The sequence below is a fragment of the Panthera uncia genome, chromosome X, assembly GCF_023721935.1.
Source record: "Panthera uncia isolate 11264 chromosome X, Puncia_PCG_1.0, whole genome shotgun sequence".
NCBI classification, from domain to species: Eukaryota; Metazoa; Chordata; class Mammalia; order Carnivora; family Felidae; genus Panthera; species Panthera uncia.
Window position 1 is genome coordinate 81,657,591 of NC_064817.1, and position 25,746 is coordinate 81,683,336.

A 25,746-nucleotide genomic window follows, 5' to 3' on the forward strand; every position below is an offset into this window, starting at 1 on the left:
TTCTTTGTACTCACCTGTCTCTCCAGTTTCTAGGACAGTGATTTTCACTGTCACCTCAATTGTCTGATGGATATAAGAAGGGTAGTTGACTTCCAGTTTGTTCAGCTTTTTTTCTTGTTGTGTGGATGGTAGTCAAACTTTCCAAGCCTTTGCATGTTGAATCAGAAACTGGAAGTCAACCCCTGAATCGGAATTATAACTTTGAATTGTCTTTTGAATTGTGTCCAGATCTCCATAGAAATGTGAATCACATTAACTCCTGACAGTCATTAACATGTCATAATAGGAGTGTATGTAATCTGAAGGCAGAGTTATGAGGGTAGTAATAATAGAATAATAGTTAATGTTTATAGTTTTTTATCATGTTATGCTCTATAATACAGAGCATTTATATGCATCACCTCATTTATTCTTCATAATCACCCATATTGGTAAATATTATTATCACCACTTTTTAAAAGTTTATTTATTTATTTTGAGAGAGAGAAAAAAAAAAGAGTGAACAGGAGAGGGGCAGAGAGGGAATCCCAAGCAGGCTCTGTGCTATAAGCGCAGAGCCCTATGAGGGGCTTGAACTCACAAACCATGAGATTATGACCTGAGCTGAAATCAAGAGTTGGATGCTTAAATGACTAGGCACCCCCTATCACCACTTTTTTAATAGGTGAAAAAATTAAGGCTAAGATCAATTAAGTAACATGCTCAAGATAATACAACTTGGGATTCCAAACCAAGTATTTGAGTCTAGACCTTATACTCTAATCACTGTGGGGTACTGCCTTCTACATTAAGAATATGAAGAGAGAAAGTTGGAGAAATAGAGCTAGGAAGGGGAAAGACTTTCTGAAGTTTGTTATCCTATGAATTTGGAATAGAGGTAGGACTGAAAGGGCAAAGTTGATACCTAATTCACAATTGTGCTCCTATGTCTTCCATCTTTAATTTGAAGAAAGATCACATTCCCTATAGATTTTTAGGCAGCTGACTAGATGCTGTATGAAATAGTCCAGTCTCCAGGGGAAAGGGGAGAAATTGGGTCTGAGGGGATGACTATTAGGTGCCCTTGAGGACAGAGGTTATATGATTAGTCTGTGGTTGCACAACTACTTTGTGTCTGAACTTTAGAATCAGAATAAATATTTAAATTAATCTTCCTAGTGTTCTTGCCATGAGAAATGAGTTCTGTGCTCTGAATATAATTGAAATGTCCATGGCCAACAAATCAAACTGATTCAAAAATACCTGTGGGTATGATGATGATATCTCATAAATGTACTGTGAATATATTGGTGAATATTTCAGTGTGGAATTTTTTTTTAATTTTATTTTTTTAATTTACATCCAATTTAATTAGCATATAGTGAAACAATGATTTCAGGAGTAAATTCCTTAATGCCCCTTACCCATTTAGCCCATCCCCCTCCCACAACCCATCTAGTAACCCTCTGTTTGTTCTCCATATTTAAGAGTCTTATCTGGGGCACCTGGGTGGCTCAGTCGGTTGAGCGTCTGACTTCAGCTCAGGTCATGATCTCACCGCCCATGAGTTTGAGCCCCGCGTCTGGCTCTTGCTGACAGCTCGGAGCCTGGAGCCTGCTTTGGATTCTGTGTCTACCTCTCTCTCTCTACCCTCCTCCACTCATGCTCTGTCTCTCTCTCAAAAATAAATAAACATTAAAAAAAAAGTCTTATGTTTTGTTCCCCTCCCTGCTTTTATATTCTTTTTGCTTCCCATCCCTTGTGTTCATTTGTTCTGTGTCTTAAAGCCCTCATATGAGTGAAATCATACGATATTTATCTTTCTCTGACTAATTTTGCTTAGCCTATTACCCTGTAGTTCCATCCACGTAGTTGCAAATGGCAAGATTTCATTGGTTTTGATTGCTGAGTAATACTCCATTATATATATATATATATATATATATATATATATACACCACATCTTCTTTCCATTCATCCATTAATGGACATTTCGGCTCTTTCCATACTTTGGCTGTTGTTGATAGTGCTGCTATAAACATTGGGGTGCATGTGCCCCTTCAAAACAGCATACCTGTATCCCTTGGATAAATACCTAGTAGTGCAATTGCTGGGTCGTAGGGTACTTGTATTTTTAATTTTTTGAGAAACCTCCATACCTTTTTCCAGAGTGGCTGCACCAGTTTGCATTCTCACCAGCAGTACAAAAGAAATCCTCTTTCTCCACATCCTCCCAACATCTGTTGTTACCTGAGTTGTTAAAGTTAGCAATTCTGACAGGTGTGTGGTGGTATCTCATTGTGGTTTTGACTTGAATTTCCCTGATGATGAGTGATGAGAACAAATAACTAAAATTTGTATGGAACCAGAAAAGACCCCAAATAGCCAAAGCAATCTTGAAAAAGAAAACCAAATCAGGAGGCATCACAATCCCAGACTTCAAGCTGTACTACAAAGCTATAATCATCAAGACAGTATGATACTGGCACAAAAACAGATGCTCAGATCAATGGAATAGAATAGAAAACCCAGAAATGGACCCACAAACGTATGGCCAACTAATCTTTGACAAAGCAGGAAAGAATACCCAGTGGAATAAAGACAGTCCCTTCAGCAAGTGGTGCTGGGAAAACTGGACAGTGACATGCAGAAGAATGAACCTGGACCACTTTCTTACACCATACACAATAATAAACCCAAAATGGATTAAAGACCTAAATGTGAGAAAGGAAGCCATCAAAATCCTTGAGGACAAAGCAGGCAAAACCCTCTTTGATCTTGACCACAGCAACTTCTTACTCAACACGTCTCCAGAGGCAAGGGAAACAAAAGCAAAAATGAACTATTGGGACCTCATCAAAATAAAATGCTTCTGTACAGCAAAGGAAACAATCAGCAAAACTAAAAGACAACCGATGGAATGGGAGAAGATATTTGCAAACGACATATCAGATAAAGGGTTAGTATCCAAAATCTATAAAGAACTTATCAAACTCAACACCCAAAAAACAAATAATCCAGTGAAGAAATGGGCAAAAGACATGAATAGACACTTTTTCAAAGAAGACATCCAGATGGCCAACCAACACAGGGTGGAAATTCTAAGACCCAGATGTGGCTGGCAACAAGTTACTTCAAGAAGCTTGGTCAACAGATGTTTCTGGTGAACATCCTGGGCTCCCAACCTAGAAGATGCTGGCAAGTGGCATCTGCCACTCAGGAAGGGTGGGAGGGAGGGAAGGAAGCTGGGATGTAAGGGCTGACATTATTTTGACTGAACAAGGAGGTCCTACAACAGACTGCTCTATGAGGGATCAGCCAGGCCAAAAACTGGAGCTATTTGTTGAACTTGGGTACTTCTAGTAAGTCTAGCCCTCAGCAAAACCTTTGACTCGATGAAGTTTATTTTAACAGTCTCAGGGGCATTAACTAATAGAGGAATTACACACTGAGAACAGTATTAGAGGTCTGCTCATATTTGAGGCTTTGGTGGTTTTTCCTTGCCTCAGGTAAACAACCATCTTGAGACTTGACTTAAATGCTTCAAATTTCTTTGCTTAGGAGACTGTCAAAATTAAGCAGGTATGGAACAATGAGGTATGGCAATGGTACCTGTTCACTAGGAAAGAGGTCATGGGAAGATTGGGCACAGGAGAGAAACAATGACAGTAGTAAGCCTAGCAGCCAGCAGTTTGAGGGAGAAATACTGCAACTAATGGAGTAAAAAGCATAAAAGACTTATGACGTTTGATGTAGGTACCCAGATATCTGCAGGATAGCCAATGAGGTAACTTCATAAAGGATGGGTTTGTGGGGGCAATGGTCTTCTATAAGCCTCTTCTGAACAAAATATAGTTTCTGTACCCACCTTCTGGGATTAATGTTGGAGTGGCCTCTTAGGAGCTATACATTTTCAGTGGGTTAAAGTATTGTGTTCCTGGAGATAGTTAACCAATTGTTGAGGATTTGCTTTCATCTGATTAGTAAGTTAGCACCAGTTTTCACCAAGGAGACCTGGAGGTTTGGAGGAGACATAATCCAGGATTGTGAAAGTTTAGGGATGGAATGTATTCTCTGTGCTGAATTACCATCATATAGTGCTGCCCAGCAAGAGTATAATGAATAAACTCTGCAAGCTTCTGGGCTCTGGCTTCTCACATGGTATTATATTATCCTCATATGCAGAGTAAGAAACTGATACCTGAAGAAGTTAAACAAATTTGCCCAAGACCACAGAACTTGGGTGGTACCCAGATGTTGACCTAGAGCTGTTTTGCTCTGACAGCAGTTTGCCTTTTCATCTATACTACATTGGTTCCAGAAGGGTGGAGATTACCTGATGATAATATTTTCCTATGCCACAGTTTAAAAGAAAAACTCAAAAAGATATATTGGGTACAAGTAATATTTTATAAGGCTAGATGGTAACTTGGAAAGCACTTGGGGCTATCTCGATCTAGCCCAAAGAACGTGTAGAGATTTCAGGCTGTTCTTCATTGGGCTTATTTTCTAACTTCTATACACTCTTTACATTGTACTTCCTGGGGGAAAAATCAAAGCAGTGTGCACAGAAATTGAAAATGGTTAGAGCCAATTGCATATGGACTTTCCCTAAAAATGACATTAGAAAACGTCATTTGTCTTTGAATACAAGTGTGTGGACTCATTTGTCCACCCCCACCACTGCTATGTGAAAGTGAAGCAGCTCAGTTTTCATTTTCCTTTCCTCTCAAAATGCCCAAAGGGACCATATTTTTGTTTAATAACCTTCAGAATGATTCTTTAGAAATCTGAGGCTATCAGAGTTCGAAACAATGCGAAAATAATTGTGGATTATTATTGTATGACGATAGTGGCAGCTGGACTATTTTTTTTCTTTCTGTTCAGACTATCTTCTTCATTTTCCCAGAAACCTTATATCCCCAGGTTTAACTCAGAAGCAAATCTCATATAGGTGATAAACCTCACCAGACATGGTGTGTAATATAATTTCAGACAGACCTTTAACTGTTCTTTGGAAAGACCCTAGGGAGTGAAACAGCCTTATATCTAGATGCCCTAGATAGTATTACTTTTATTTACTCTCTGACAATGTGTGTGGGTAGTTGTATTGGACATAAAGCAAGCATATCTCTTAAATATTATACCTGTGAACTTAAGTGCCAGTTTTTGTGTTTTATTGTCAAAATTCCTGCTATCATAAAAAAATTGTTACAGTAAGAAACTAATAAATGTGTGCTCCTTCTCTCAAAGCATTTTACACACACACACACACACACACACACACACACACATACACGTGCATCCATGCAGAGCTGGAGATTGAGAGTCTGCACTGATTCTACCTTCACGTGAATGTTTATGATGTATGTATGGAGGGCAGGAATGGGAGTGAGGTGGAGGCAGGGTAGAAGAGATGTTGTATATACCATGGTGGGAAAAGTGGAAAGTTCTTTTAACAATTATTTACATAATTTGCCTCACAATCATTTCTTCATTGCCGTAGCTGACAGATTCAGAAATTAGATGATAAAATATTTTTGCCTTGGTTACTTAGCATAGCTGAATAATCACGGCTATCCCTTAGACCTTTTGATGTTTGTGCAGCTTTTGGCCACTACTTTCGTTGAACATTTGAGATAGGTAGTAGACAAACTGGAAAAATATCTACAAAGTAGTCTGAGAAATTTCCCAAAAGGCAAAGCCACTTGGCTGAATATTCTTACCTACTCGGTTCATGTTATGTTTTTGTCACTCTCTGGAAAAGTTTTAAACACTTCTTTCTAGAGAAGTCCAATCCCAGTAGCAAGACTCGTTCACATTCTCATTAGGAGTATAGAAAAATTGTCTTCCAAACCCAAATCTTATTCTCTGGTCATATAGCACTGAATTGAGAAAGTAAGTGGAAAATTTCTCCATTACTAGGACAAAATGTATGCTAATTTTACCTAGCTGTATTTCTAGAGTACTGCTAATTTTCTTGAACCCTTCCCCTATCCCATCCACCTAATGGATCTCTTGACTATGGGGAGAGAGACTCTGGAATATTAGCATTTGTTTTTAACTATAAGAAGTAATTAATAAAACCATTTTAGACTACATTACCAGTATAAAAGCCTGTTATGAATGTTTAACAATGCCTAAGACTCCCTTGTATTATACTATGTTGCTAAATGAACACTATTCTCTTTGGACACTTAGGAAATGTCTCTGTCAAATAGGAAAAAAAAATACCAGGGCTTTATAGTGATATTTACCTACTTTTAAGGTTCCGCTATACGTCTTTTGTATTGGGGAAGCTTGTATGTTTTTCTATTTTGGCAGAATATCTCTAAAGAATTTCTACACTTGGGATCAGGCCTTCAAAGTAGCTCTTAGGCTGATAGTTGTGACATTTAAACTGGACACATTAAGAGACATTCATATTTTTTTTCTGGTCATTGACTTAACTCTAGTTATATATTTTGAAAACTAAGGAGAAGAGCAGAAACAAGTCAAAGTACTAACTTGCCAGTACTGGGACTTGATGAGAATTTTAATTTTTTGCTTACTTGCAAATATTTTCTCTGCAGGAATGCAAGCCAAAAATGTGGAGAAGCATAATAATACAGAAAGGAAATGCTCTTCTAATCCAAGAAGTTCAAGAAGAAGATGGAGGAAATTACACTTGTGAACTTAAGTATGAAGGAAAACTTGTGAGACGAACAACTGAATTGAAAGTTACAGGTAAGAATTGCTTCTACCAAACTGTAGCAAATGAACTTTTAAGTATAATTTGGTATGGGAAGAAAGAGTTTCCAAAACAAAGAGTGAACTTGAGGCAAATTTACAACTGGATGCAAATCAAACAGTTGGAAAGCTCTCTATTAGTAAATTGTACTGGGAAAGAATACATGGAATCTGGACAATTGATTTAGGGAACATGGGCCCAGTTGCTGCATATCTGTTATCTGCCTTTATGAAAGGTTATTAGCTCTTCAAGATATCATTAGCTGTTACTAAGCATCTCAGAAAAATATAGTGGAACCACTTTAGAATGTTGACTTAACCCATATTTGGAATCTCCTTGTAGGTAATGCCTGCCTCAGAATGATATTATGTTGGCCTTTTGGAATGACGTCTTCTTGGACTGCATCCAAAATATCATATACAAAATTACTCATAAATGACTGATGTTGTTGTATGGTTCTACTTATTCTTAAATGGAGCAACTCCAAACAAATAGTGTGTGTGTGTGTGTGTGTGTGTGTGTGTGTATTTTAAATCTGAAGTACAAGTAAAGTATAAGCTAGTAATTCTACTCATACTAAAAGAGAGAAACTCAGGATATTCTTATGTGGTGGAGAATGTTAGAAAGTAATTTTTAGAAACACATGACAGAACTTAATACCATAAAAGTTATCCCTCATGATGTTTGTGATGGACCTTAAGAAACTTCATTACAGAAGTCTACCTGCTATTTTTCGTGAACAAACCTTGCCTAATTTTCCTCTTTTTATATACGTTTTAGATTTATGTGGTGTGTGTGTGTGTTTGTGTGTGTGTTTAAGTGTTCACACACACATTTGTATTGAGGATAAAATCTCAACCATAGTAAAATTTGACATAATCCGGACAATTGTAACATTGATTACATTAATTCACTTATGACTGATGCATACACAGGGCTTCCACTGACCACTTGCACATGTGTCCCCAGCTCTACCTTTTAAACAGCTTTTACTACTATAGTTAATGCCAAAATAATCCACATAATTGGCCATAAATGGAGAATGAAAGTCACTGAACTCTTTCTCTTGGTAAAAACTCTGTACAATGTGCCTAAACCTACAGGTTGTGACTACTAACCATTATGCTACAGTGAAAAGTCATCATGTAGGGAGGTAAGTGGTCCTACCCTGTCTCACTTCAAAATCCCCCTTTGTTGTGCTGCCCAAATCTAAATAAATGCTTTTATTTATAGATCATTGCTTTTACTAAGAGATAATCTTTACCTGTAGAAATGTATTTTGAGGGGCACCTGGGTTAGTCAGTCAGTTAAGCATCTGACTTTGGCTAAGGTCATGATCTCATGGTTTGTGGGTTTCAACCCCACATCAGGCTCTGTGCTGACAGCTCAGAGCCTGGAGCCTGCTTTGACTTCTGTATCTCCTTCTCTCTCTGCCCTTCCCCCACTCACACTCTGTCTCTGTCTCTCTCGCTTCCTCTCAAAAATAAATAAATATTTAAAAATTTTAAAAAAGAAATGTATTTTGAAAACTTATTTTACACAGCAATTTTGTATCAATTGAAAGTAACCTTTTATCAATAAAACACTGTTGTTTGGCTATTAAAAAGCACTTGTGACTGATGCACTTGGGCATTACCTGTTGAACTATCTAATGTTGACATCAACTAGTTGGTTGATTATACTCTCACTAATGTTAGGAATACAGATTTCCTTCTATATTATTTTTGTTTATGATTTAACTGACCTTTTTGGGGTAATGTTAAAATCAGTCTACAAAGTAGTGACACTTGGCGAGTAGGTTTATTGCTGTAACTCATATGTTATTAAGTTTTTGATCCCTAGGAGTCAGCAGTTTGTTTTGTATTTTTCAAAATTCTGAATGTTAACACAAGGAATACAAAATATTTTATTAGAAACTAATATTGACATTTTAACAATATTTATTCTTCTAATCCATGAGCATGGAATGTTTTTCCATTTCTTTGTATCTTCTTCAATTTCCTTCATAAGCTATCTATAGTTTTCAGCATACATATCTTTTACATCTTTGGTTAGGTTTATTCCTAGGTATTTTATGGTTCTTGGTGCAGTTGTGAATGGGATCAGTTTCTTCATTTGTCTTTCTGTTGCTTCATTATTAGGGAGGGAACCAAACCATAAGAAACTCTTAAAAACTGAGAATAAACTGAGGGTTGATGGGGGGTTGGGAGGGAGGGGAAAGTGGGTGATGGACATTGAGGAGGGCACCTGTTGGGATGAGCACTGGGTGTTGTTATATGGAAACCAATTTGATAATAAATTTCATATTTAACAATAAATAAACAGAAAAAAAGAAACTAACATACATATGGGGTGCCTGGGTGGCTCAGTTGGTTGAGCATCCGACTTCGGCTTAGGTCATGAACTCATGGCTTGTGAGTTCCAGCCCTGCGTCCGGCTCTGTGCTGACAGCTCAGAGCCTGAAGCCTCTTCAGATTCTGTGTCTCCCTCTCTCTCTGTTCCTCCCCTTCTCGCACTCTCTGTCCCTCCCTCAAAAATAATAAATAAACATTAAAAAAATTAAAGCTTAAGAAAAAGGAAACTAACATGTATGTTTTAGTTCATGCTCTATCCTAATACATGACAGTTCTACTTAGTCTGAATTTGTAGAGTAACTTCTGTGGAGGTTTGAATTATTCTTTTGATTAGAAATGTACATCCTTTCCTCTAGGAGCTTTCAAAATAACTACCATATTGGGCCAATTCCAGGTAGCAAAGATATGCTTTTGGTTGATTTCTGATTTCCTCAATGTGAACTAGACTTCCTGTCTCATCCAAGCAGAAGAGTCAATCAGGCAGTTTTACATCATTAGTAAGTGAGCTGGCTATGCTCAGATCCTTGCAACATCATCACTTTGACCAGTCACACATTCCTTATCAGGGGTTTGCAAAGCACTTCCATTGGGAGTTATTTACTAAAATTTGCAGACTTATAGCATTTAACTTGGATTTTAAGTTGGGCCAGAATAAAGTTAACGATAAACCTTTTATGCTCCCATCTAATGGGTTATGGTGACAACACATTTGCTTTTTTAGTTTCTTTTTTTGATTCTGGAAAAGGAGAGCTAGGCTCTTCTTTTGTGTATTTTGCAAAGCATTTATTCACTTGACCTGAACTTTTAGTATAATTGAACTATGGATTTAAAATTTCACCTCAATTCTACCTCCCAGAGGTTTTCAAACTTTAATGTGCATCAAAATTATGTGGAATAACCCAGATAGGATGAAGATGAGGCTCCTTAAATACTGGTTTCATCTCTCTCCTCCAGATTCTAATTCACAACATCTCTAAAATTGGAAACTTGCCTTGTTGTCCAGGTAATTCTGTTGCATGCCTTCCAAGGATTATGCTTTGAGAAACACTAGCTGAGAGAATAATGCTAAAGAAGTCAGTCACAGGTTTGCTTTTCTTGTGAGCATGTTAGTGCTCTCTCTCTCTCTCTCTCTCTCACACACACACACACACACACACACCAAACTCATTTTCATAGGCCCCAAATTGTTTTACCTAAGTTCCTAAGAGCTGTCATGAATATATAAGTCCTTCACCTGCACCCCAGTGTTTATCGCAGTGCTATCAACAATAGCCAAAGTATGGAAAGAGCCCAAATGTCCACTGACGGATGAATGGATAGAGAAGATGTGGTATATATATATATACAATGGAGTATTCCTTGGCAATCAAAGAGAATGAAATCTTGCCATTTGCAACTATGTGGATGCAACTAGAAGGTATTATGCTAAGCGAAATTAAAGGAATTCAAATATCATGTGACTTACATCATATGAGGACTTTAAGACACAGAACAGATGAACATAAGGGAAGGGTAGCAAAAATAATATAAAAACAAGGAGGGGGACAAAACATAGGAGACTCTTAAACATGGAGAACAAACAGGGTTACTGGAGGGGTTGTGGGAGGGTGGATGGGCTAAATAGGTAAGGGGCATTAAGGAATCTACTCCTGAAATCATTGTTGTACTATATGCTAACTAATTTGGATGTAAATTAAAAATATAAGTCCTTGGTCATCAAGGGAAATCTGTCAAGGGAGTGCAGGGATAAAGCAGTCTCAGCCACTGAAATAGTAATTTTTTTCATTTACCATTTAAGTAAAAAATGCACTATCACATGCTGGAGAAAAAAAATAATTCAAAATTATCCTTGGGTCAGTGGTCATCATTCATATACGAAGATATCAAGTTTATGTATTTATTCATACAATTCAAGTGTTATGCCTGATATAGAAACAAAATGGCCTCTTGGTATGGAAGTTCAAGACATTGCTCTGTGAAGATTTATTTTTATTTGAAGTTTTATGTAAGTTATACTGTGCTTTGTATGTTTGTTATTACAAAGCAATTAAACAGGTTGCCCTCTCATAATTCAAAATATAAGGCTGGTAACCCTCAGTTTGTTCTCCATATTTATTAGTCTCTTCTGTTTTCCCCCTCCCTTATGGGAAGAGTTGTGGGAGAGGGGGGATAGACTAAAGGGGTAAGAGGCACTAAAAAATCTACTGCTGAAATCATTGTTTCACTGTATGCTAACTAATTTGGATGTAAATTTAAAAAAATTAAAAAGCATAACAAGTCAAAATACAAGGTTGGGATTATTTTAAAAGTAACCCACTCATACTTGTTTTTAGTTTAGCAATATGCAGGCGTGGAATAAGACTTTCAATATAAAATCAATAGGATTGGCTAATTACAAAATCATGTAGATAGAGGTTCTATAAAATTATATATTGCAAGTGTGGAGATATTTAAAAGGTTATTAAAAATTTAAGAGGTTATTTTCTGACTGTTCTTTTAAAATTTATAAATCTGTGAAATATCTCGTCAGCAAAGCAAGTGTTTTTTTTTTAAGTGTATAGGTGCTACTTGCTTTAAATAGATCAGTTATAAAAAGATTCAGCTATTCAAAACTGATGAATTGGAAAGTAATCATTGGTTTTATGAAATTATTTTTTCCATATAAAAGAATTTGTCGTAGGATTTCTTTAAATAGCCAGATTTCCTACTGCATTAAAATAGGATTTGATTTAAATGCAACTTTCCTGGAACACTTTTAATATATAAATTATTGCAGACTTGTGGGATGTTGTTGTAGACATTTCTTTTTATTCCTTCATAGGATGTAGATCAGTAGGAAGGGGTTTAATAACAAATAGACATGTTACATTAGTGCGTTTAGGTCATTTGTCAAAGATGACAACAGCTAACAGTTTTATTCCCTACAGCATATTTTAGGTGGCTGTTTGTTATTTTAAAGATATTTTCCCTTTGTTCTCACATTGAATTTTGTGAAGATGGCTAGTTGAAGTGTTAAAAATAGAACGGAAAGTTGATTATATGATAGTGAGAATATAGAACGGGTGATAATGGAAGAAGGAGAAGAGGAGTGGGAGAGGGTGGGAGAGATAATGTAATAGGGTCTGCTGGGAGTAGAGGAGAATGTCTGCCTTGAGAAGGTCAAAGGCAGACATAAATTACTGGGGATCCCCAAAATGAACACAAGCAGAAAGCCAGCTCTAATTAACTGTACTTGGAAGATAACTCACCATTAACCTAGCAAATCATTCACAACTACATGATTTTATTCGGCTTTTTAGAAATGCACATAGGCTATTTAGGAAAAAAAATTACCTGTTCTTTGGTGAATATGCAAATAATACCCATCCTCCTGATAATTGTAGACAGCTTTAGAGTTCCAGATTTGGGCCTCTTCACATGTTAGGATAATCTTTTAATCCATTTGTGTCTAAGTGCCATGGCTAGAAAGAGAGGTTTATTGTATGGATATTTTCAAAGATTCGCTTGTAGGTTACTAATTAAGCAATAGTAGCAACACAATCTGGACACACAAGGCTTGGCGAAATTGCAGAGTGGAAATTGGGATCAGTTTTTGGTGAAGATGTTCAAATGAATGGCTTCAGTAAGTACTTTTAATTTCACTTTGCCAAGTTATAAGTAACTGTAGTGCATTGTTGTAGGTGTCATTTAGACTGCATAGCTTATTATAATGACCTTCCTCTGGTGTGTAGAATGGCTGCTATTTACACACAGAGGAAGGAATTTCACATCAGGTTTGAAATCAGGCTTTTTTGGTGCTGGCTCTTTGTTTCTTTATTCTTCTGCTGTTAATGCTGAGGCATTGGGATGAAAGTGGGTTTAGGAAAAATAGTGGAACATAGAGCTATGGTAGAGAGTTGGAGGAATAAACAGAATGGAGAATAAACAGGAGAAGTGATTTTAAGCCAAGAACTATGTAATAATCATAATAGGGACACACAGAGAGCTAATGTCTATTGAGAGCTCACTTTGTGGCAGACGTTGTGCTTAGTGTTTTTCATTCATTTACTCATTTAATTCTCACAACAATGACATGAGTGTGGATACTATTATTGTTTCCATTTTATTGAGGAAAAACCTTAGGCGAAGAGATATGGCTTAGGTGACATATTTTGTAATTGGCAGAGCACGGGTATGAATCTAGGTGTTCCTGATTCTCACATAAACTTTTAACCACCAACAAGCACAAACCATATAATTTCATTCACAAAATATATATTATGTACATTTAAAAATGTCAAAATACTGATCATAATGTCCATTATTCCACTATAATGTCATTTCTGAACATTAACTATTTGGTCTTCAATAATTTCCTATTGGATTTTAGATACCACCAAAAAGGATACACATGACATTTTGGAGCTCTCAGTGAACACCTTAGATGAGATCAGTAGAAATGGGACACAGAATTAAATCTGAGCTTAGGATAGTGCCAAGAGAGAAACAAGAAAAAGTGTGGTGCCAGGAAAGCAAGAACGTACACAGGATGGGATTTGCCAAGTTTCATATTTTGGCACCAAATGGCCCTATTAATATGGAAATCCATACTGAGAAAAAATGGATTCCCGTGAGGTTCATTGCAGTTGTCATAATGATTTCAAGCTAGAGGAAGTGAAGCAATGGAGAACATCCTGGTTAAACAATGTTTATTCAGCTGGTAAAGAGCAGTCAACACATAAATTGATGCCTACTCTGTGCAACAAGAATCATAGGATTCAAGTTTCTTAATGTGGCTCTGAAAGCAGACGGCTAGAGACAGAATTGTCTTCCCTTTGGAACCTGGGAATGTTTTTTTTTTTTCATTAGAACAAATAGTGCTTCAAACAGTGTTTCCAAACTTTGTTCTGTGGAGCTCCAGTTCTAAGAGATGTTAATAGTTATTTTTGGAAGACAGATAGGAGAGGAGAGGAGAGGAGAGGAATGGAGAGAGGTTCTGTGACAATGTGTTTATCTGCTAGGTTAAAGTTAAACAGATTTCTTTTTTGCAAGTCATTTCAAGGTATCTTAGTGCATATAATATTCTAATATGTATTACATTTTCTAAAAGGAGAATGAGAAGGACATTTCTTTACTTGTAAATCCACACAATATTTCTGCCCCCACCCCCGCCCCAAGTAAACTATGGCTCAGAGATTTTAGACCATTTGTCCTGGGTAGCAGCTGGTGAATGGCATGGCCACAACTAGTGCCCCTATCTTGTGATTCATAATGTAATGCCTTTCTATACGATTCCACTGTTACTCTGTCCATAGTCCCTTAATCCTGGGTTCTGGGCCAGAAGGAGGGGAGACACATTCCCCAGGTGGACTCCAAAATTAGTGACTTCAGAGGTCATGTCTAAGGATCCCTGAAATAACCCATTATCTAAAATGTTCATTTGCCAACCCATTGTTTTGGCTTAAAAAAAATAGCTGTGATTCTATTCCTTCCATAAAAGAAAAAGCATTTATTGCCGATGGCTGAATCCAAACCAGCAAAGGAGCAATGCCCTAATCAATAGTCAAATGCTTCTAGAAACCAGGCAAGTCATGTACCTGAGTGGGTGTGCAAAGCAACAGAGAGAGGCAAGTTGGAGAGTACTAGCAGCCCTAGCTGATTGTTGTCATGTGAAATTAAGGATAAGATACTACTAGGCACTCTAATTTTTGAAGAGATCATGGAAGTCTGGATTTTTATGTGGAAATCTCTGGTTTGTTGAGCAGCGTGTGGACCAAATAAAACATGCTTATATGGTAAATTCACATTGGGGGCTGTCTTTTTGAGGCCTTCACCTTAAAGAGTTTGGTTCAGTAGCACTTTTAAATAAGCAAATGACTGTGTGTCTGGCTCAGTCTTGGCTCCACATTTCCATCTCCAGCAGTGAGTGGGGAAACAAACAAACAAACAAACAACAAAAAAAAACCTTAAGTGGCCTGGAGAGTAGTTAATAGACAAACTGAGAACAGCACTCAGAAGCCATCCTAATCATACCATCCAACAGACTGGTCGACCCAAGCAGAAAGTGAAGGGCACAATTTATGGATGTAATACTACAGGAGGGGTATTGACAAATTGATCACCTTACAGAGAAGAGCAATTTAGATGATGAAGCAAGTTGGTCTCAAATGTTACAGATAGTTGAAAAGCCCTAGGGATAAAGCACCCACCTTGAAGCTCCCCCAAGCAGTACGGATGTGAAACAGAGGGGAACAACTCATTAGCATATGTTCTCTCTCCTTCATGTTCTGAGCAACAGTTAACATGATCTGAATGTCTGTGTCCTGATTATTAGGTGAGAATGTATCTCATTTGTACCTTTTGTGTGACTTAATGAGGAAAGCCCTCAGCAGCCAGTAGTTGTTGGCCACATTAAGGAAACTTTCACATGACTGACTGTGCATTTCATAATTGACTGTTCTTTTGTGCAGTCGCAGGTGCAAAAATCTCATGACCGAAACCGGCTTGTAGCAGCTCCTTTGCCTTTCCTCCTAGGCCTCCCTCACCCAATGCCTTTGGTGACCCTGGCCTTTCCTAGCCTACCCAGCCCACTGTGAATGACATCTTTGTCCCTTCTCTCACTATTAAATGTCCTAATGTCCTATCTTTTCTGTAGCCCATCTCCTTAGATCCTTGCTTTCTGCTGGGCCTAATTTAGTACTTAAATAAAATAAAAAATTGCTGACCGATAATGGCCCCAAAATGTTTCCCTTCACAGCTAACATATTTGCAATTTAATAGATATTTCAATTCTGTAATTCATAGGCATGACTAATGGTGGGAATTCCTGGCAGCTTCCCAGTGCCTGTGGGGGGCCTTTCCCAGAGTGTCACAATTCATACCCTGCAGGTGGCTACTTGCTCCCTCTAGAAGCAAGGTCAACTCTACCCATGACCTTGGGTGACAAGGAGAAAAAAAAAAAGCCTTCTTAGAATTAGTGGGAAGGAGGGCCTTGAGTATCAGTCTAAAGAGTGATTTTTTCCCTTCCTCTTCTGCCACTGTTGTTTTGTGTTTCCTTTCTTTCCCCTATTTCTCACCCCCTGCCTCAACCTATCACACAGGGCTATCTATTAATGCTCTTGGTGACAGGGGCAAAGATATTTCCAGTCTCTGTCCCAGGAAAATATTTGTTTGCATGTTTCTATGCCTTATAGGGAGATGAACAAATACTATTAACTGTCCCATCAGCAGAAAGCTGGGCTTGTTTCTCTGCAAAGTCAGTGACTGTGAGAATATTCATTCCTGTGGGTTTGTTTTGTAAGTAGCTGTGCAGGAGACCAGCTCAGAGCACTGAGGGTGAGCAAGTTAGAGGACATGGCAGCAGGATATGGCAAACATGCCCAATCCAGATCAGTTCCACTCTAATCGCTCTCTTCCATCACCTGAGGTGATCATTGACTCCTTGGGCTGACTCCTCTGACTTGAGTTAGGGGTGGGGGAGGGGGTTCTTGGGAAGGAATTGCAGTGTGACTGCTAGGTGTATAGACTCCTGAGATTCATGGCACAGATTTTCCTTGGCCCATTATGTTAATTTGTGAAAGTTTCAGCTACCTTCCTCTCCTCCAACCTGAAAGTAGTGGTTTAAGCATGCTAAGAATATTCTATCACACCCCTATTCTAGACGATGAAAACTGGGAGCTTCGTATGGTGGGAAATTAGCCATGAACCAGATGTTCAGAGGGTAACCATTTATTGGGTCAGGTATTGTACTTTACAATTAGTCAAAGTTCACAACAACCTTGGAAGTTTGAATGTATCTCCTCTATTTTGTAAGGGAAGAAATAGAGGCTCAGAGGACATAAGTTACTTGTTTATGATAGCACAGCTAGTAAGTGGTGGAGCTAGGATTCAAACCCACATTTGTTACAAAACCTTGTTCTTAAAGCAACCAGCTACAAACTGCCTGCATGGCTCCTGTCCACAATGCTCAACAAATGCCACTAGTTCATTTCCTTCCTGCTTGCTTGCCTGCTTCATGCTCTTTCACGCCTCTTTGCCAAGACTCCTTTGTACTTCTGTACTTCTTCCATGAAGCTTTCACAGATTAATCTCATTTCAATCTCTTTAGAGTCACCTGTTTCTTTCTCCTAGTTTCCCTTGGCAATTTTGCAAAGTTTTTACCACACTGTCTGATACTAGTTTATAATTAGTTATCTTAAAGTACTTCGTGTAAGTTTTGTCTCATCAGTTAGATTAATGTCCTCCACGTTCCATTGTTCCCCATACAAAGGTTTACCTTAACATTCAGATACAACATACAATTATGGAGCTAGGATCTGAATCTTATGTTTTCACATATACGATCTCATTTTTAAGCATCTCAAAATCCTGTGAAGTATTGTCATTTTAGCCCCACTTTACTGATGTTGAAGTTGAAATTCAAAGAAGTTAAGTAATTTTTCTCAGTGTTCTACAGTAACTAAATGATAGCACTGGAATGAAGGTTCAGGTGTGGTGGTTGTTTTCTCAAAGCCTGTGCCCTTTCTACTAATAAATGCTTATAGAACTATAGGTTGTTCATAGTGCTACAATCTGATTTGACTCTAACAAATTTTTTTATGTGGAGATGGATAAGACCTTTTGCTGAGAAAAATACCTGGAGGAAGATGTTTCTAAGAAATTTTAGCTAAACAAAGAATTTGATTCTTAGAGAAGACCGATGGAAAGCTGAAAATTTGATTTGTTCCCTTGGGCCCTTCTTCAGAAAAGCATGATTCAAATCCTTAGTATGATAGTAGTTGTGTGGCTTTGAGAAAAAATAATTTATTCTTCTGAACTTCAGTTTTTACCCCCATGCAAAATAGGAGGTGTTACTGTGTTGAGTGAAGAAAATATATGAAAAGCACTTAGAATGGTGTCTGGTAAATAGTAGGTATTCATTAAATGATATTAATTATTATGATTGGTATCATTTTCAGCAGCATTATTATTATTACTGGAAAGCTTGCAAAGATGACCTCACACCCATTTTACCACAAGAAAGCAGTCTGACAAATAGTTTAAGACAAATTGCTATTTTTAATAGGGTGCTTCATTTACAGGGGATGAATTTTTTAAAAATTAGGAAGTTAACCAGGGGCAAAAGGGTACATACATAGGTATTTCAGGCCAAATTATTTCATTCAAGGAGATGCAATCATGTGGAATAATTTGTCAATTAAGGTGGTCAGAGCAATTATTGTCTATATAAACGAGCTTTTGCAGCCAGCAAGACATTTTAATGATGTGTGAGCCAAGAGCAAAGGCTGCTGAGACAAAGCTGAGGTGGAAATGAGTCCTGAGAACAAGCATGTTAAGGAGAGTGGCCTTTTCCTGTCCAGCAATTCATTATGTCATTATGATTAATCACTGGTGGTTTATAAAGGCAGTTAAATGGCCTCCTTTGGCTGTCAAATAGGAAAATAATTCATGAATTCAAGTCTATAAGTCATTTCTTGGTACTTGGTGTACTTTATATAGCTAGAAATCTTTCTGTGATTTGGCACTATGTTCCAGTGGGGATTCTGAGGAGCAACTATGGGTCTTCAGGCAGAGAAAGATGATTCCTTTCCGGGACATGTTGTTTTGATTCTGTCTGACTGGCTAGGAAAAACACCCCCTTGTGTGTCTGGCATATAGTAGTCAATTAACAGGTTTGTTGAATGAGTGAATTTAAATTTTTTGTGTGTTTTGAATCCTTTGAATCAGAGCCCACCACGTATAGTGTCTGATAACTCACTCCAGTGTATTCTGGGGGAAATGAGATAAAATGGCAGTAATGATTATGTTCAGAAGGTATTGGGTCAATACTGAGTTGTTTGCTCAATTTTTATGGTCAGGGCATCATAGTTTAACTATAAACTCTGGCATAAAAGTTACATGAAAAATAATTGGGCTTTTATTTTTTCTGATAAAAGCCTCTTTAAATCATGATTTAATCACCTAACGCCCCTTGCTTCTAAGATCAAACACCTGGTAGTATCTATATCCTTATATTTTTTTACCAGTAAAATTAACTTCATGATACTAATTAGTTTACCTCCTGTCTCACATATGAAGTGAAAGGTGAAAAGGACATTTGGGGAGAAGTGAACAAGTATTTATTATCTAATTCTGTGATTATCAACCCTGGACCCACAATTAATATATTTGATATCCTCTTCACATTCATCAAATTCTCATTGTGCTGGGTGAATAGAAGTTAACTCTATTCTAAGAGTTATAAGAGTTAATAAGTTAACTTTTATTTTAAGAGACATGGTTCTGCTCTAATTGAGCTTACTAGTGTAATGAAGGATGAGGAAAACATAGAGATTAAACAAATAAACACAGGATAAGTATATAATTAATAATTGCAATAGGTGATAAAAAGGAAAATAACATAAAATGCTTTATATTGTATCATTGGGGAAGTTCTACTTGAAGCAAAATAACATTTAGACTGGACCCTGAAGGTTAAGAAAAAGCCATCTAGGTGAAGAATGGTCAAGAATGTGTCAGTGGAAATAGCATATTTTGGCTTTGAAGTGCCAAAATCCTTGCAAGTTTAGGGAACAGAAAGAGAGCAGTGTGGCTGGATCATGGGGAGTAGCGGGGAGAGTGAGGCAAAATGAGATTTGAATGGTAGGCAAGAGCCAGATAACACAGTGTCTTAGAAGGTTTTGGCCTTTCTCCTAAGATCAGGAGGATGTCATTGAATAATTTTAAGAAGAAAAATGTCACATTCCTTCTGACTTACATAAAAATAATCTTCCTCTGGTTGCTCCATGGAGAATATATGGAAGAAGGCAGAGAGATAAGTTAGGAGGGTATTGTAGCATCTCAAAGCAAGATGATGGTGACTTGAACTAGAGTGGTAGTAATAGAGATAGAAAACTGTGGACAGATTCAAGAGATATTGTAGAGATAGAAATGGTTCCTAGATTTTTAGTTTTAGTAATACAGTAGACAGTAGTGCAATTTACTAAAATGGGGAAGACCGAGGGAGGCAAGATATTGTGGAAAGATTTAAGAGTTCTATTTTGGACATGTTTTATTTGAGATACCTATTAGACATCCTGGAGATGTTGAATAGGCAGTTGGATATATGAATCTGGAATTCAGAGAGAAATCTGGGATATAAATATAAATTTTAGAACTGTTTTCGGGGGTTCCGGAAGATGGCGGCGTAGGAGGACGCGGGGCTCACAGCGCGTCCGGCCGATCACTTAGATTCCACCTACACCTGCCTAAAGAACCCAGAAAACCGCCAGAGGATTAGCAGAAGGGAGTCTCCAGAGTCAAGCGCAGACGAGAGGCCCACGGAAGAGGGTAGGAAGGGCGGCGAGGCGGTGCGCGCTCCACGGACTGGCGGGAGGGAGCCGGGGCGGAGGGGCGGCTCGCCGGCCAAGCAGAGCCCCCGAGTCTGGCTGGCAAAAGCGGAGGGGCCGGACAGACTGTGTTCCGACAGCAAGCGCGAATTAGCGTCTGGGAGGTCATAAGTTAACAGCTCTGCTCAGAAAGCGGGAAGGCTGGAGGACAAAGGGAGGGAGAGCTGCTGAGCCCCCGGAAGGCAGAGCTCAGCTTGGCGGGGAACAAAGGCGCCAGCGCCATCTCCCCCGCCCATCCCCCAGCCAAAATCCCAAAGGGAACCAGTTCCTGCCAGGGAACTTGCTCGCTCCGCGCAAACACCCAACTCTGTGCTTCTGCGGAGCCAAACCTCCGGCAGCGGATCTGACTCCCTCCCGCTGCCACAGGGCTCCTCCTGAAGTGGATCACCTAAGGAGAAGCGAGCTAAGCCTGCCCCTCCAGCCCCTGTGCACCTTGCCTACCCACCCCAGCTAATACGCCAGATCCCCAGCAACACAAGCCTGGCAGGGTGCAAGTAGCCCAGACGGGACACGCCACCCCACAGTGAATCCTGCCCCTAGGAGAGGGGAAGAGAAGGCACACACCAGTCTGACTGTGGCCCCAGCAGTGGGCTGGGGGCAGACATCGGGTCGGACTGCGGCCCCGCCCACTAACTCCAGTTATACACCACAGCACAGGGGAAGTGCACTGCAGGTCCTCACCACGCCAGGGACTCTCCAAAATGACCAAACGGAAGAATTCCCCTCAGAAGAATCTCCAGGAAATAACAACAGCTAATGAACTGATCAACAAGGATTTAAATAATATAACAGAAAGTGAATTTAGAATAATAGTCATAAAATTAATCGCTGGGCTTGAAAACAGTATACAGGACAGCAGAGAATCTCTCGCCATAAAGATCGAGGGACTAAGGAACAGTCACGAGGAGTTGAAAAACGCTTTAAACGAAATGCAAAACAAAATGGAAACCACAATGGCTCGGCTTGAAGAGGCAGAGGAGAGAATAGGTGAACTAGAAGATAAAGTTATGGAGAAAGAGGAAGCTGAAAGAAAGAGAGATAAAAAAATCCAGGAGTATGAGGGGAAAATTAGAGAACTAAGTGATACACTAAAAAAAAATAATATACGCATAATTGGTATCCCAGAGGAGGAAGAGAGAGGGAAAGGTGCTGAAGGGGTACTTGAACAAATTATAGCTGAGAACTTCCCTGAACTGGGGAAGGAAAAAGGCATTGAAATCCAAGAGGCACAGAGAACTCCCTTCAGACATAACTTGAATCGATCTTCTGCACGACATATCATAGTGAAACTGGCAAAATACAAGGATAAAGAGAAAATTCTGAAAGCAGCAAGGGATAAACGTGCCCTCACATATAAAGGGAGACCTATAAGACTCGTGACTGATCTCTCCTTTGAAACTTGGCAGGCCAGAAAGGCTTGGCACGATATCTACAGTGTGCTAAACAGAAAAAATATGCAGCCGAGAATCCTTTATCCAGCAAGTCTGTCATTTAGAATAGAAGGAGAGATAAAGGTCTTCCCAAACAAACAAAAACTGAAGGAATTTGTCACCACGAAACCAGCCCTACAAGAGATCCTAAGGGGGATCCTGTGAGACAAAGTACCAGAGACATCACTACAAGCATAAAACATACAGACATCACAATGACTCTAAACCCATATCTTTCTATAATAACACTGAATGTAAATGGATTAAATGCGCCAACTAAAAGACATAGGGTATCAGAATGGATAAAAAAACAAGACCCATCTATTTGCTGTCTACAAGAGACTCATTTTAGATCTGAGGACACCTTTAGATTGAGAGTGAGGGGATGGAGAACTATTTATCATGCTCCTGGAAGCCAAAAGAAAGCTGGAGTAGCCATACTTATATCAGACAAACTAGACTTTAAATTAAAGGCTGTAACAAGAGATGAAGAAGGGCATTATATAATAATCACAGGGTCTATCCACCAGGAAGAGCTAACTATTATAAATGTCTATGCGCCAAATACCCGAGCCCCCAGATATATAAAACAATTACTCATAAACATAAGCAACCTTATTGATAAGAATGTGGTCATTGCAGGGGACTTTAACACCCCACTTACAGAAATGGATAGATCATCTAGACACACAGTCAATAAAGAAACAAGGGCCCTGAATGATACATTGGATCAGATGGACTTGACAGATATATTTAGAACTCTGCATCCCAAAGCAACAGAATATACTTTCTTCTCGAGTGCACATGGAACATTCTCCAAGATAGATCATATACTGGGTCACAAAACAGCCCTTCATAAGTTTACAAGAATTGAAATTATACCATGCATACTTTCAGACCACAATGCTATGAAGCTTGAAATCAACCACAGGAAAAAGTCTGGAAAACCTCCAAAAGCATGGAGGTTAAAGAACACCCTACTAACGAATGAGTGGGTCAACCAGGCAATTAGAGAAGAAATTAAAATATATATGGAAACAAACGAAAATGAAAATACAACAATCCAAACGCTTTGGGACGCAGCGAAGGCAGTCCTGAGAGGAAAATACATTGCAATCCAGGCCTATCTCAAGAAACAAGAAAAATCCCAAATACAAAATCTAACAGCACACCTAAAGGAAATAGAAGCAGAACAGCAAAGGCAGCCTAAACCCAGCAGAAGAAGAGAAATAATAAAGATCAGAGCAGAAATAAACAATATAGAATCTAAAAAAATGGTAGAGCAGCTCAACGAAACCAAGAGTTGGTTTTTTGAAAAAATAAACAAAATTGACAAACCTCTAGCCAGGCTTCTCAAAAAGAAAAGGGAGATGACCCAAATAGATACAATCATGAATGAAAATGGAATGATTACAACCAATCCCTCAGAGATACAAACAATTATCAGGGAATACTATGAAAAATTATATGCCAGCAAATTGGACAACCTGGAAGAAATGGACAAATTTCTAAACACCCACACTCTTCCAAAACTCAATCAGGAGGAAATAGAAAGCTTGAACAGACCCATAACCAGCGAAGAAATTGAATCGGTTATCAAAAATCTCCCAACAAATAAGAGTCCAGGACCAGATGGCTTCCCAGGGGAGTTCTACCAGACATTTAAAGCAGAGATAATACCTATCCTTCTCAAGCTATTCCAAGAAATAGAAAGGGAAGGAAAACTTCCAGACTCATTCTATGAAGCCAGTATTACTTTGATTCCTAAACCAGACAGAGACCCAGTAAAAAAAGAGAACTACAGGCCAATATCCCTGATGAATATGGATGCAAAAATTCTTAATAAGATACTAGCAAATCGAATTCAACAGCATATAAAAAGAATTATTCACCATGATCAAGTGGGATTCATTCCTGGGATGCAGGGCTGGTTCAACATTCGCAAATCCATCAACGTGATACATCACATTAACAAAAAAAAAGAGAAGAACCATATGATCCTGTCAATCGATGCAGAAAAGGCCTTTGACAAAATCCAGCACCCTTTCTTAATAAAAACCCTTGAGAAAGTCGGGATAGAAGGAACATACTTAAAGATCATAAAGGCCATTTATGAAAAGCCCACAGCTAACATCATCCTCAACGGGGAAAAACTGAGAGCTTTTTCCCTGAGATCAGGAACACGACAGGGATGCCCACTGTCACCGCTGTTGTTTAATATAGTGCTGGAAGTTCTAGCATCAGCAATCAGACAACAAAAGGAAATCAAAGGCATCAAAATTGGCAAAGATGAAGTCAAGCTTTCGCTTTTTGCAGATGACATGATATTATACATGGAAAATCCGATAGACTCCACCAAAAGTCTGCTAGAACTGATACATGAATTCAGCAAAGTTGCAGGATACAAAATCAATGTGCAGAAATCAGTTGCATTCTTATACACTAACAATGAAGCAACAGAAAGACAAATGAAGAAACTGATCCCATTCACAATTGCACCAAGAAGCATAAAATACCTAGGAATAAATCTAACCAAAGATGTAAAAGATCTGTATGCTGAAAACTATAGAAAGCTTATGCAGGTAATTGAAGAAGATATAAAGAAATGGAAAGACATTCCAAGCTCATGGATTGGAAGAATAAATATTGTCAAAATGTCAATACTACCCAAAGCTATCTACACATTCAATGCAATCCCAATCAAAATTGCACCAGCATTCTTCTCGAAACTAGAACAAGCAATCCTAAAATTCATATGGAACCACAAAAGGCCCCGAATAGCCAAAGTAATTTTGAAGAAGAAGACCAAAGCAGGAGGCATCACAATCCCAGACTTTAGCCTCTACTACAAAGCTGTCATCATCAAGACAGCATGGTATTGGCATAAAAACAGACACATAGACCAATGGAATAGAATAGAAACCCCAGAACTAGACCCACAAACGTATGGCCAACTCATCTTTGACAAAGCAGGAAAGAACATCCAATGGAAAAAAGACAGTCTCTTTAACAAATGGTGCTGGGAGAACTGGACAGCAACATGCAGAAGGTTGAAACTAGACCACTTTCTCACACCATTCACAAAAATAAACTCAAAATGGATAAAGGACCTGAATGTGAGACAGGAAACCATCAAAACCTTAGAGGAGAAAGCAGGAAAAGACCTCTCTGACCTCAGCCATAGCAATCTCTTACTCGGCACATCCCCAAAGGCAAGGGAATTAAAAGCAAAAGTGAATTACTGGGACCTTATGAAGATAAAAAGCTTCTGCACAGCAAAGGAAACAACCAACAAAACTAAAAGGCAACCAACGGAATGGGAAAAGATATTTGCAAATGACACATCGGACAAAGGGCTAGTATCCAAAATCTATAAAGAGCTCATCAAACTCCACACCCGAAAAACAAATAACCCAGTGAAGAAATGGGCAGAAAACATGAATAGACACTTCTCTAAAGAAGACATCCGGATGGCCAACAGGCACATGAAAAGATGTTCAACGTCGCTCCTTATCAGGGAAATACAAATCAAAACCACACTCAGATATCACCTCACGCCAGTCAGAGTGGCCAAAATGAAGAAATCAGGAGACTATAGATGCTGGAGAGGATGTGGAGAAACAGGAACCCTCTTGCACTGTTGGTGGGAATGCAAATTGGTGCAGCCGCTCTGGAAAGCAGTGTGGAGGTTCCTCAGAAAATTAAAAATAGACCTACCCTATGACCCAGCAATAGCACTGCTAGGAATTTATCCAAGGGATACAGGAGTACTGATGCATAGGGGCACCTGTACCCCAATGTTTATAGCGGCACTCTCAACAATAGCCAAATTATGGAAAGAGCCTAAATGTCCATCAACTGATGAATGGATAAAGAAATTGTGGTTT

The 25,746-nt window shown here is 38.7% G+C and overlaps 1 protein-coding gene across 1 annotated transcript in view; it reads left to right on the forward strand.

Moving 5' to 3' along the window:
• IL1RAPL2 (interleukin 1 receptor accessory protein like 2) overlaps positions 1-25,746 on the forward strand; it is a 551,542-nt gene that overhangs the window by 50,353 nt on the left and 475,443 nt on the right. The window contains exon 3 of the mRNA XM_049644145.1: positions 6,552-6,705. Within this exon, the coding sequence (XP_049500102.1) occupies positions 6,552-6,705 (154 nt within the window). The remainder of the gene's footprint in view (positions 1-6,551; positions 6,706-25,746) is intronic.